Source organism: Stigmatopora nigra, unplaced genomic scaffold (assembly GCF_051989575.1).
Source record: "Stigmatopora nigra isolate UIUO_SnigA unplaced genomic scaffold, RoL_Snig_1.1 HiC_scaffold_126, whole genome shotgun sequence".
Taxonomy (NCBI): Eukaryota; Metazoa; Chordata; class Actinopteri; order Syngnathiformes; family Syngnathidae; genus Stigmatopora; species Stigmatopora nigra.
The window spans coordinates 22,256-37,765 of NW_027551678.1; the positions used below are offsets into that span (position 1 = coordinate 22,256).

Consider the following 15,510-nt stretch of genomic DNA (forward strand, 5'->3'; position numbering starts at 1 on the left):
CCCGGAAGTTATTACACAGAAGGAATTGTGTGTCGTGTTACCGAAAATTTAGAGTCCTGATGGATGTCGGAAAAACTGTCCTTAAGCCTATTTGTCTGTACTTTGTGAGACCTATAGCATCTGCCAGAGGGCAGCAGCTGGAACAGGTTGTGACCAGGGTGGTATGGGTGGCTTTGTTAGCCTCCGGAGTAGAGTGTATGCAGGTGTGAGGGATAGGCAGAGATGATCTGATCCAGCCAGGTGAGGGAGGGAAGTGGCTTTATAAGCATGTTTGATATTAGAATAAACATGGTCTAGAGGAGTGGTCTCAAACCGGTTCCACATAGGGCCGCAGTGGGTCCTGGTTTTTGTTCCAACCGATCCAGTGCCGACATTTTAACCAATCAGGTGTCTTTAAAATAAGTAGCACCTGACTCTAATTAACCAAATGCACTTGCAAAAGGTATCCTTGTTGAGTTGGAATGAAAACCTGCACCCACTGCGGCCCTTTGAGGACCGGTTTGAGACCACTGGTCTAGAGTTTTGTCTCCTCTGGTGTGACACTTCATGTACCGAATATACTTAGGAAGAACAGTCTTTAAACACGCTTTGTTGAAGTCACCAGCGACAATAAAGAGACCATCGGGTAGTTAAGCTGCTGGTTGTTTCCAGCCATTAGCAGGAGGTTAAAGAGGTTATAAAAACTTGGCCCGAGGACGCCCTTTCTCAGCTGCAGGTGCTTTCTATTGCTTTAGAGGCATACAAATTCCTTCAAGGAATTTAGGCTTAAAATATACAGACTAGGCATTACATTACAGCTAAATGTTAGAGTACAAATGTAACGATTGGCAACGACAGTCTCGAAAAGCGAGAAATTGAGAGTTCTTCTAGCTCCAAAACCTCTAACTAAGAAACATAAATTTGTCGCTTTGGGCTTGACAAACTGTGGTGGAACATGGGTTCTAGATTACTTAGGGAATGTGGCTCCCATTTCAAGAAAATGTTCAGAAAGAGAGGCTGTAAGTCAGATACTCTATTACGCGCCTTTTCCTAGTAGTGCTTCTTTCCGCCGCTAATACCGATGCTTGGTGCTGTGACTTCATGGAGTTGGAGGCTCAGCAACGTGTCAAGAAGTATGAGGAGGAAGAAACGCCTGTCCCCATGAAGAAATTCAAGATGAAACTCTTGGGCCGAGGGATTTTCGCTCGTAGATAGGACCATCGCACTCTTCGAGCAGTAAGACCCAAATAATCGTGGTGAGCGCGGGGCGAGCGCAACGTCCTTCGGCTGACTATCCGGTCAGCTAACTTTTCGGCCAACTCTATGTTCGGCCAGATGCCCCCCCAGATGTCAGCCGGCTAAACGTCTTTAGGCAAATCGACCGAGTGCCGTATTGACTAAAGAACTACTACATATCCCAGCAGTCACTGCGCAGTACTTTGTCTACGGGAAAATAGTAGAGTAGGTGTACCCTATCGACTGATTTATTTTATTTTATCGTGATAAGAATTTTAGTATTGGTCCATATATAATGCGCATTGGATTATAAGGTGCCCTATCCATTTCGGAGAAAAATTAAAATGAAAAGCCCGAACTGGTTGCCGGTTATCTTTCATCTCTCATCTTATTTTCTGAACCGCTTCATCTTCATTAGAGTTATGGAGGGGTCTCGATAGACATGAAAATTGTGTTTGTCTGCATAAAAATAATTACCCTTTCTAAATACATTCATGAAAGCTCATACATTATGGATAAATTTTTCCCTCACTCTTTATTTATTAACGTAACAGGTGTGGGGACAATATTCACTCACTAATCTGCAATTCACTACTGCAGGGGTGGCCAACCCGCGGCTCGCGAGCCGCATTCGGCTCTTTGCCCGGTTTCATGCGGCTCTTACGTCCATATCAAAGTTTGTATTTGTGTTTTATTTTTATTTGCGTGTGCGCTTCGCTTGAGTTCAATACGGTATTTTCGTCCAATGCGCATGTGCTTGGGATGAAAATACCTCAAAGTTTCCCAGCAGGAGCAAGGTCATTTGAGTAAACGTTTTTAACAGAGTGGGAGAGCTCCCGTGAACCAGAAGCGACAATGAACGGCGTCGCGCACACAAAAAGTATCCCAAAGATCGAGCGTCGGCTGAAAAAGCCACACCCCCTGCGAGGCAGACCAAGGCGAGAGTGCTCAGCCGGGAGCAGCCAATAGGAGAGCGAGGTGTACACCCACGTGGTGGGCGCGCTAGTTAAAAGCCATTCATAATAAATGACAGCTCAAAAGGAGCGAATGTTGCGCAAAAATAGGCTCTGATTTTATGACAGAAGTCCCACTAAGTAACATGCATAGTAAAAGAAAAACGCTATTGTAAATTATTATATTTTTGTTTGTGGACTTGGTTGAACTGAGAGTTTGTCTGTGTGAGACAGTGCACACAATGTTCATTGTTGATAATGACTGGCCTGTGCTGTTAGTACTGTAGGAGTCAATTTATGTCATTACTATGCTGGTGTGTGACATTTACAATAAATCTGGCTGAGCAAAGGTATGTGTGTGATGTGGCTCTTTGCGGTAACACAGTAAAAAATGTGGCTCTTTGCGGTAACACAGTAAAAAATGTGGCTCTTTACGGTAACACAGTAAAAAATGTGGCTCTTGGTCTCTGACTGGTTGGCCACCCCTGCACTACTGACTAATTCTGAGTGCAGTCCTGCCTAACGATCAGTGTATTTTTTTTTTATTAGACACAAAACTGGCATATTTTCCATCATTGTGGGCATTAACATAGCTGACCTTTGTTCCCCAAAATGAGCATTTTCTTTCTTTCCCTGCAAATATGGTGCACTTCTTTCTTGCACTTCCTTGCATGACCCTCGCATTGCTACTGGGTAGAATGAAAACCAGTCCTGCCACAATTACTTTTAAATTGTTATCTGGTTATGGATTACAGATGACTCATTTGACAAGTTATACTGTTTTGTCACTGATTTTAGATTACACTATACTTTTGACGTTGCAAATGTTTACATTACACTTGTTTTGAAACGGTGAAATTTTTGATTGCTCAACTCGCTCAAAAACGCGAACTTATTAATGTACTGTCATTACTGTAGAACATTGTGCACTTGTTCATTCCAGAATGTGTTGTGTACTGTTGAATCCTAATTTTTTTGTGGTACACGAGATAACACCCCTCACTGTTCACCATTGCTAAATAAGAGCATTTGGTTTGGTTCAACGTTTATCTGGTAAATTGGAAAATGTGTGATGCATAAAAATGTGGATAGTCCAGCATTTGCACAGGGGCCATCAAAAAAAGTATTCATACTTGCAAAAATGTAACAAATGAATATGATTCACATATGGCAGTTCTCTCTGTAAAAATATTGATGAACATAATTGAGACTAAGGGATAAAATATCTTTGATTCAAAATGCTGTTAAAACCAAATGTTGGGGACATTGTACTGTCATGGAATGAAAAAGCTATTGACATTTACATTAAATAGGTAATAAATGGAATATATTTCATTTAGATAATCCTATTACATACATGTTACAAACATTGCAATGTTGAGTTGAATCAAAAGCCACATAAGCGCAGCCATCAGGACTGTTCAACCTCCAAGCAGCAAGGGTTGTGTCACGGTCAAATGAGTACCAAAAGTTGATTGACCTTCTGACATTTTGTGAGGCGCCTAACCATTTAGCATCACTAGCATCAATTTGTGCTCATTCACATCATGATGGCCCTTAGACCTTCAGTTATACTTGACATCTCTGCAGGACTTTGATAAACTAAACACAATTTCCTATATCGGTAATAGAAATATGCAGATTGTTCGTCTTTCTTTCCTTTGTACCTTTTTAGAGGGAAATGTTGAAAGTTTTTCACTCAAAAGCCCATTTTCCAAACACTGGCCCACAAGAAAAACATTTAGGGTTGGCTTCCCAGCTGAACTCTCATGCCTAAAAGGAAGTGGGAGCTTTGAAACAGGGCTACAGTGAATGATGAGAGAACATTGGGGGTTGGGGTGTGTTGTATGTCTTCCATTTGATCTTTTTAGGGCAAAGAGAGGAGGGAATTGGTTCTGAGCTGGCAAACACATTTAGCCAGTAGTTGTTCAGATCAGACTGACAATCAGTCTTAGAAATGCATGGACAAACAAAGGTTTACAGCTCCAATTGGAAAAGTCAACAGGTCTCACATCAGGCTCATACATAAACAATGAAACTGTTGAGATGGATCTCTACTTTGATCAGTTGTTTGCATTTCAATTATCCTGGCTGGTCAAACTAGAGGCTTTTGTTAACCTTATGTATATAATGGGCTGGCCTGTCACTTTAAATATAGAACTAACTGCTGCTTCTGTACAATGCACATCAGAAGATCTCTGAGAATTGAATCTACCAATATATCAGAACAAGTAAATACAAACATATAGATAAAAACAGAAATCAAATTTCTACGGAATCACAGTTGTGTTTGTATTACGGTTAGCTCTCAAAGGGTAAACTGTATTGAAATATTCGTTTTTAGTGTGGAGGGTTAAACATTTTGCTATTTTACTAATCAGGAGAAACTATCTAAAACTGGGGCAAGGAATTGAATAAGGAATTGAAAATCAACATTTTATTTACCACTTGGGGGCAGTGGTAACAAGTACTTAAGTCATCATCACATGTACCTACTGTATCCCACATAAAATTGAGAAGTTTAAAAAAAGAGTTGAAAACCTCCTAGTGGATAATATATAAAATATGAGTGCAATGCATGTTCTCTGGTTAAAAAGTGATACAAGAAGGATACAAAGTCAATAATTTTCAAATGTCACTGCCTCGAAAAATGTATTTTAATTCCCTGAAAACGTTATTTAAATAGACATTAAAAAAACCCTAATCATTTAGTATTTTCTTATGGGGATTTTCAATGGAAACATTAGTACACTCTGTATAAGACTGTCAACACATCATTTCCTGGGAAAGTGATCATGTTAATGACTGGTTCAAAGCCAATGATACGAGTTGTTAGATGTGTGATTGGTTTTTTAATTGAATTGAACAGCTCTGTGGCATTTGAAGCTACTTGGTGAAACAGGCTCACGTTCCATGATCCCCCTGCTCTTCTACGGCCTCCACAGGGGGGAGGTGGTAGCGGTTGAATTGCTCCATAAACAAATGAAAAAGCTAGTTTTGTTTGTTTATTCTTAGGGAAGGTAGTTGCTCTCAATAAAAGGGATGAAAGTGATCTCACACCCGTTTTTCCATCGGAATTGCTCCACATTTGGATGGCAGCATGTCAACACAGAAGGTGTGATTTTTCCCACAAACTGGTCCAAATGAATGGCTAGACCAGTATCCTAATTTAATCAAATTATAGTCTACTGGCTTTCCAGTAAATAAGAGAACCGGTGTCATAGATGCTCTACACTGCAATGACTATCTTTATTCATCCCGTAGTCGGGAAATTTCATTGTGGCAGTAGCAAGGGTGATTAGACAGAACCACGCATACTTTTCAGGTTCTCATCCTGTCCCTTGTGATAATCCCCATAAGATTGTTTTTTTTTGTTTAAGTTCTTACATTGTCACATTACCTGTCTTTTTGTATTCAATATTGTATTTTTTAGGTCATGTTTATGTCATTAAAGTTTACGTTTGTGCACTCTCACTCCTTGTCTCTGCCTGCTTCACTGTGTATGGGTCTAACGACGCTTGTTTCTCAATAACCCTTACTGCATATATTGTTCCTGGCCTCCCTGTTTCCCTGTGATTGGGTACATACCCCAGTTCTTATGCCTGCACGGCATGAAAAAAGAGTGTAACCTTCTAATGGACCCAGTGGGAAGCGCCCATGGTCAGCATGTTTGCTCGTATCCATCTTACTCCCATCAGGCCCTTCCAGCGGTGAGTACTGAGGCACTTCCGGCTCCAATAGTTGTGGGTGCTGAGCCACTTCTGGCCCCACCATGCAAGGTCAGGAAGACATGCAAATTGCACACAGTAAGGACCAACCTGGGATTGAAGTCCCAACCCCAGAAATGTGAGGCCGGTGCTCTAACCACTTGTCCAAGGGGCTGCCGTTTTGATTTAGTGGTAAACGTAAATATAACCATTTATTCGTTAAATTGTTTGTTCGTTCACTCGTTCATTTGTTTACCCATTCATTCACCAGTCCAACCAACCATTCCCCAACCATTCCCCACACCGACTCACCCACCCAGCCGTTCACCTACTTAGCCACTCATCCATATATATATATATATATATATATATATATATATATATATATATATATATATATATATATATATATATATATATATATATATATATATATATATATATATATATATATATATATATATATATATATATATATATATATATATATATATATATATATATATATATATATATATATATATATATATATATATATATATATATATATATATATATATATATATATATATATATATATATATATATATATATATATATATATATATATATATATATATATATATATATATATATATATATATATATATATATATATATATATATATATATATATATATATATATATATATATATATATATATATATATATATATATATATATATATATATATATATATATATATATATATATATATATATATATATATATATATATATATATATATATATATATATATATATATATATATATATATATATATATATATATATATATATATATATATATATATATATATATATATATATATATATATATATATATATATATATATATATATATATATATATATATATATATATATATATATATATATATATATATATATATATATATATATATATATATATATATATATATATATATATATATATATATATATATATATATATATATATATATATATATATATATATATATATATATATATATATATATATATATATATATATATATATATATATATATATATATATATATATATATATATATGTATATGTATATGTATATGTATATGTATATGTATATATATGTATATATGTATATATATATATATATATATATATATGTATATATGTATATATATATATATATATATATATATATATATATATATATATATATATATATATATATATATATATATATATATATATATATATATATATATATATATATATATATATATATATATATATATATATATATATATATATATATATATATATATATATATATATATATATATATATATATATATATATATATATATATATATATATATATATATATATATATATATATATATATATATATATATATATATATATATATATATATATATATATATATATATATATATATATATGCCATGGACGCTTTGATAAAAATCTTTAATGATAATTTGCGTAACGCAAGGATCGTGCTCCCTTTCCTCAAAATGCTAAACCAACTCTTGTCCAATGGCTGCTTTGAATTATTTACCACAGAAGAAGATCACCCGTTCTGCATGGAACTACTTCACCTTTGCGAGGTGGTCCGACGATCCCATGACGTGTACAGGGTGCGAGCCTGTGCTGCTGTCTATTGCGGCCTCATTCAGTTCCCCGGTAAAGTCCGGAAGGAGATCTTCTACCAACTGCTCATGCTTATCTGCCATAAACTCCTTGTGGTAAGAACGACATCTGCCAGCTTGATGTACGAAATGCTTCTGACATACGAAGACGTCGTTGACCCCGACGTTTTGGATGAGGTCATGACCTTGCTTAGTGACACCATTCACCGTAATTCTGGTCCTGTGTCTGTTATTGTGGATCTACAGGATAGCAGACTGATTCGAAGGCAACTTAACCAGGTGCATGTCCGCACTGATGGAGAGGGGATGTAGCCTCAGATTGTTTCACACGACAACAGTGAGAACAGCTCTATGGACTGGATAGTTGTACCACTTGAACATTGATGAGCTGCCAGTACAAGCTGGTCCACCTTCACCAGCCCCAAATCCTTCCAATGATGCTTCCAAAACTGTGAGCACTACTGCTGAACTGAGAAGGTCAAAGAGGCACCACATGCACCCTGATAGATAGCGTTTCTAAATTAAGAAATGCTTCTGATAGGTGTTTACAAAAATGTTGTTTTGAGTTTAAAAACAAACAAAATTTTAACAAAATTACAAAACAGTTAGTTAAAATGTTTCATATCTTAGGGATATTTATTCCCGGTTAAGTGTACTCTGTTGACAAGACAAAAAGTAAGAGTTCACTTTTAAACAGTGACTAAAATGTTATATGTTTATGCAAGTTGAGCCTTGTTGTATGTTTCAACTTTAGGGGTTAGAAGTGTTATAGACTGGGATTGTATCACAATAATAAGGTACTCCAGAACCTTAAGTGTTTCTCCACATCACTGTTATGATGTAACGATTGGTAGATTCCCGCCACTGATTATAAATGACTAGGTGTTTTGCTTACGAAAATGTTTTGAAACTGCAACCGGAACCTGCTTCATCACATTTGAAATGTTATTGCTCAATGTAGCCTTCATCCTTCACAATGTTTTCAAATTGCTTAATGTTTTGCTTACGAAAATGTTTTGAAACTGCAACCGGAACCTGCTTCATCACATTTGAAATGTTATTGCTCAATGTAGCCTTCATCCTTCACAATGTTTTCAAATTGCTTAATGAATTCCTTGGCAACCTTGGAGTCAGAACTTGCGGCCTCCCCATGACGTACTACACTGTAGGCCTCTAAGCCACTATCCGGTCTGTTTTCCATATCTCCCTCCTCTACCGCACCTAAATCAAATAATCAACTCATCAGCACGCTGTCCAGAAACTTGATACCAATCCCAATTATTTGATTCAGATGTGTTGGTGGAGGGAGATATGGAAAAGAGACCAGATAGCGGCTCTCGAAGACCGGAGTTGGCCACCCCTGTACTACAGAATGTATATCGGTCCTTTTCATGTATTTTTGAAAACAACAATGGTAAGCCTTGAATTTTTATTGTGATGCCTTGAACCTTTCCTCTTCGCATCACTCTGTGACAGTTTTAAAATTACGATAAATGGTGCTTGCCTTCCCACATATTATTGCTTCAGTGACCAAATCACCAACAATTTTATTATTCATTCATCTTCCATACGGGACATCCTCGAAACGGTTGCGGGGGTATGCCGGAAGCCTATCCCAGCTGACTTTGGGTGATAGGCAGAGTAGTAAACCCTAGACCAGGGGTGTCCAAACTTTTTGCAAAGAGGGCCAGATTTGGTAAGGTGAAAATGTGTGCGGGCCGACTATTTAGCCTGACATTCTTTGAACCATTAACATTAAATACAAATTAACCTTTTGGGATTTTTTTTTAATTACAAATGGCATACTTTTACTTTTACATTTTTTTTTTACATTTAGGTTTTTACCGAAATCACAAACCACAAAAAATTAAGAAAACTATCAAGGATATCTGAGTTCATGTGAAACATCACATATTATTCACTATTATATGCTCACTGTAGGAACAGTGCTGAAAACAAAACAATGATCACTGCATATTCAAACTGTGATTTTGACCATCACAAAAAAAATAATGAACTCATGTATTTTATACTGTGGTCAACAGTGCTGGCGGGCCGTGTATTATTGATTTCATGATGGAGGCCACGGGCCGGTAAAAATTTGTCCACGGGCCTTAATTGGCCCGTGGGCCGGACTTTGGACATGGCTGCCCTAGACTGTTTGCCAACCAGTCATTAGGAACACAGAGAGCCAAACCACCCACGCTCACAAATATACTGCCACCACTGGGAATCGAGCCTGGGCATGCCTGCATCAAGGTCAGGCAAGTGAACCTCTACACCACGAGGCAGCAACAGACAATTTCCTGACCCTTAATCCTTATTCCATGTCAGCAAAAGGCATTCCATTTCTTCCAAAATAGCCCTATGATGTTTAGAGAAGAAAGTTGTCCCCATGTATGTTTTGACCATTTTGATGCCTCACATTTGCATTATATGACCGTTGTGATTGTGATTCTGGTTCACTTCTGTTAGGCTTCTTGGGACCCATTTCTTTCACAAGAAAAAACAATATGTTGTGTAAATGGAATAATCAAAAATTAAGACATAAAAGCAGCAAAAACATAAAACGAGCAAGGGTGGACGGAGCTACCGCGGCCCCCGGCTGCCGCCTAAACAGCGCCATTTTGGTTACGGTAGCTAAATCGGACTCAAAAAGACGTTGTAAAGTTGGACAAAAACTGGAACCACACACAGGAAGTCTTCCACGAGATGGGGAACTTCTGCAGATTTTGACTGAGGTGGAGAATATGCAGTCCCTCATCCAAGCTTATCCGCACAGTTCCTCAGTAGTCTGAAGCTGAAGAAAACAGCAGCAGGGCAGAACTCCTCGACTCCGTTGCTGGTAAGCGCCGACAGCTCTTCCATCCTATCCCACGATGGAGTGGTTGGTCAGAAGCACTGCCTCTTCTCCCGGCAATTTTGTCCAGCTCCGAAACTCAGCAGAAAACAGCTAGTCCCATGTGTGTGACAGCGTTGGCATTGCTGGCTGGTTCCAAAAAACAAGTAGCCGAAAGAAGCCAGGCTAACAGAACAAGGAAAGTTGTGAAAACAATAAAATAAAAAGTATAAAGTACAAAGGAAAGTAAAAAAGAATGTATTACAAAATATTAAAATGTAATTTAAAAACAGATAGGTGGGCTGTAAAACATGAAAAACATAAAAATGTACAGAGCCACCCACCGGTGGGAGGCTCGTTACATCTCAGGGTTACCAAATCAGAAAAACAGCCACCAACCCAATTACACCATAAGTCTACCTACCCAGTCCAATTTATCGGGAACCCACCAACATGTCAACACTGCTGCAGCTACTAGAACTTGGCATTAGCTCTTTTATACAACAGATATGGGGACACACTGTGAATACTTATTTTTAAATCATTTTTCTTGTTGTTGCAGTGTCAATATATATATATATATATATATATATATATATATATATATATATATATATATATATATATATATATATATATATATATATATATATATATATATATATATATATATATATATATATATATATATATATATATATATATATATATATATATATATATATATATATATATATATATATATATATATATATATATATATATATATATATATATATATATATATATATATATATATATATATATATATATATATATATAGATATATATATATATATATATATATATATATAGATATATATATATATATATATATAGATATATATATATATATAGATATAGATAGATATATATATATATATATATATATATATATATATATATATATATATATATATATATATATATATATATATATATATATATATATATATATATATATATATATATATATATATATATATATATATATATATATATATATATATATATATATATATATATATATATATATATATATATATATATATATATATATATATATATATATATATATATATATATATATATATATATATATATATATATATATATATATATATATATATATATATATATATATATATATATATATATATATATATATATATATATATATATATATATATATATATATATATATATATATATATATATATATATATATATATATATATATATATATATATATATATATATATATATATATATATATATATATACACTAGGAATTCAGAGTGTTCAACCAGCCTGCCTTGCATGTAAATCACCCGTGCTAATTATTCTAGAGCCTTCGTTGGCTTGGTTAAGTTTCCTGTAATTTAACAAATTACAAGACTGATCTTGAACTTTTATCTATGCATTAGGATTAAGGAAATGATCATGAGCACAACAAATAAGATTTTATCATCAATATTTTATTACATATTTAAATAAATATTTCATCAAATAACTTTCAGACCAAATGATATATATTTTTAGATCAAAAGAAATATACATAAAATGGTTTAGACGACAAGGGTGCTAGACAAATAATGAATATGACCAGGCTGGGTTTCATTACACCTTTAACAACATTTATCCACACAACACCGAAGTAAGTGTGAAAAATTGGTGATAATAAACTATAGCTTCCCCTCATTTCACAATTGTATTATCAGAGCATTTGCCTGTCGGGTATAGAGCCTGTAAATAGCCATAGGTTTCCTTGAGCACCAGGCCCTGGTATACAAAAAGACCCCAAAAGCAAGATGGGCATTTAAAAAAAACCTACTAATTTATATCAATATGTTTGTGCATCTAAAAAAAATAACTAATTAATTTTTTTGAGATGTATATACATCAGAAATTAATAGTCTGATGTACAAAAATAGATTCTCACTTTTGTCTATTTACAGTTTTCCACACCACCCAAAAAATAAAAAATAACAGAGCTACATGTTAAGATAGAGATATTGCTCAGCTAAAAAGATCAGAGGAAAGCAAGGAATCTATCCTGATAAGTCAGCCAGTCCGTCTGCTTTCCTTCTGTCACACCACCTTTTCCAACTTCAAATCCATAGCCCTTTCATGAGTACTTTGTACGTTTAGTCCTTTGGTTAAATGGATATTGAATGAAGTCAAAAGGTCGATGTTGGCTTGTAATTGCAGGTTGCTGACCACTTGGCATTCTCTTCATAAAATGGACCTCCCGCTGGTGCTGTTGTGTCCGCGAACCTTTCCGTGGCCGTCCCCGACGGGTAAAGGCCATGTACCATCCCTCATACCTGGCATTCCTCAGCGCCGTGTAGTTGTTCTCCAATACAATTTCAGTAAAGATACAATCACGCCTTAGTCCATTTTTCTGCACAAATCACATGTTTGTTAATGCCTAAAAATGTAAGCAATGTAAGCCTAAACTCATCTGTCCCCTCTTTGCCCACACCAAGACACAGGCAAACTCACTAATGCCTTCTTCTCTCATTCCTTAAGCACAGCATATTACATACATTACCAATGGAGGAAACAGGTCCTTTTGGAAACCAGATTTTTTTAAATCTAACACACAGACATGAAATTATTACTGTGGAGATGACTTGGAAACACATGAAATTATTACTGTGGAGATGACTTGGAAACAGTGCTACAAGAAAATTAAACAAAATAAAAACAAAAAAAAATCCCCTACAAATTGTTATTGTTTCTTTCTTTTCAATAAATCTCAGTACGACTCCTTTGATTAGGTTAACATAACCTTTAACATTTGACTCAAGATCCCGCAACAGTACACCTTCTCACCTTGCCAATGAGCTTCCCCCTCTTGTTCATGCAGATGTAGAGGCTAGTCTCGGCTCCCTTGATACGCACTCGACTTCCAAATGTGTCTGTCTCCACAATTAGTTTAGCTGACAGGTAAGAAAAACACTACTGTTAGTAAACAACATTTGAACAATGTATTGGTCCCGCTCTGAAGTATTTTAAACTAATTTCATCTGACTCTTTTGATCTGTTTGATTTCCTGAACATGACATTATGAAAATAAGCAAGTAAGTAACAGAAAAGCTTTTTCAAATAACCCCTTCACTGTCTACATATATAACAAATAAACCAGTGGAATCCGTCCAGGATTTATGCATCCTCAAAATCATTCAAAAATGATAATATCGGGTGTCCTTTGAGTCTTTGAAAGTTATGGAGGCAGGCACATCATCCCCATGAAGATATATTTTGCAAATAAATCTGCATTGATCTCTCATTTTAAGATTTACATTCTGCATTGTTAAAAAAATGACGCATGACAGACAAAGAATGACAAAGCATATTGTACAAATTATATTATATAGATTCTGAATGTCTATGAAAATTTTAACATCTTTAAGAAACTAAATTACGTCTAAAACTAAAATATTTGTATTCATTAACCTTTTTTAAATGTATTTTTAAATAGGCCAAGTTACAAATGAATTTGGAATTTAATATAGATCAAAATAAATAAATGGATTTTCAAAAACGGCACATGAATTCAAATGATATTCTCTTTGAGAAGACAGCATTATATGATTCCAAGTACTGAACTGGGCCGTACCGTGTACATCTCCATCATCAGCCATGGCGTTGATCTTCTTGTTGGGCAGAACCTGCACGTGCTTGCCGCTGGTCCGACTGTACAGTTGGTAGATCCGTATCAACCTGCGGCTCACGCGGTCTGTCACTTTGCCCTGCTCGCTTACATGCTGCGTGAAATTAGGCGGGGACTGATTGGTTACCTGTCAGAAATTACATGTCATCACAATCAGTTTGTGTACACGTAGTATATATATATATATATATATATATATATATATATATATATATATATATATATATATATATATATATATATATATATATATATATATATATATATATATATATATATATATATATATATATATATATATATATATATATATATATATATATATATATATATATATATATATATATATATATATATATATATATATATATATATATATATAAATATATAAAAATAAATATATGGCTGAACTAACTAGAGTGGCAGCTTCCCCAAAATAGAATAGCATTGTTCAAAAGTACAAAAGTACAAGGGGAAAAACAGCCATGTTGTTTTAAAAAAAAGAGCCATAAGAATTTCCTTGGCCCATTGGGGTTCCCCGGCGACCCGCTCAGACTGCCGCGGAACCCATCTGACATCATGAGATAAGGTTAAGGTGTTTTAAGATCGCATTTTATTTTACTAAAATTGAGTCAGATGGTAAATGTTGGCAAAAACTGAAAAAAAACGTACCTGGGCGTAAAAGAAGATAAATAAGTGTATAAACCTGAAAAGCAAAAGAAAATATTACAAATCCAATGGTGTCATTAATACACAAGTTAAAAATAGAGCAGAGGTACTCACACGTATCTGTGTCGATAAGTGGGTCGCATGTTAGACAGGAAGGAAATATCCTTCCAGAAAATATAAAGAGTCGGAATTTCAATCCCTGCTGTCCAGTAGGGAATCAATCTATGAAGCTCCAAATGAATTGATACAATCCTTTAAAAGTTAGAGGTCCTGGCAGGTGTTCATGGATGTGCCGCAGATTTTTAGCATTTCAATGTCAGATGAACGTTGTCTGTTCCTGCTCCAAGAACACAGCATATAGTTCAAGTTGATGAATGACTTAAACTGTCTCTTTCAAATTGAATGATGGCAAAACTTTTAAGTGCACTTGCTGAGGCCGATCTATCCATTGAATTATCGGAAAGACACAACATATATATATTTATATATATATATATATATATATATATATATATATATATATATATATATATATATATATATATATATATATATATATATATATATATATATATATATATATATATATATATATATATATATATATATATATATATATATATATATATATATATATATATATATATATATATATATATATATATATATATATATATATATATATATATATATATATATATATATATATATA

General features: G+C 34.2%; 1 protein-coding gene across 1 annotated transcript; it reads right to left on the reverse strand.

Annotated features, from left to right (window-relative positions):
• Positions 1-12,578: 12,578 nt before the first annotated feature.
• LOC144193160 (fibroblast growth factor 8-like) lies at positions 12,579-15,016 on the reverse strand. Its single transcript, XM_077711963.1, has 5 exons — positions 14,913-15,016; positions 14,802-14,835; positions 14,076-14,256; positions 13,289-13,395; positions 12,579-12,854 (listed from the first exon to the last, which is right to left on the reverse strand). Exons 1-5 carry the CDS (start codon positions 14,939-14,941, stop codon positions 12,579-12,581), a joined length of 627 nt encoding a protein of 208 aa, XP_077568089.1. The 5' UTR covers positions 14,942-15,016.
• Positions 15,017-15,510: the final 494 nt, after the last annotated feature.

Bases quoted from the DNA above. Each gene is read 5' to 3' on its own strand.
- LOC144193160 (XM_077711963.1), bottom strand. From the start codon at position 14,941: ATGCGACCCACTTATCGACACAGATACGT. The intron at 14,836-14,912 runs GTGAGTACCTCT...TTTGCTTTTCAG, and splicing joins ACTTATCGACACAGATACGT to GTTTATACACTTATTTATCT. The intron at 13,396-14,075 runs GTACGGCCCAGT...CTTACCTGTCAG, and splicing joins TGATGATGGAGATGTACACG to CTAAACTAATTGTGGAGACA.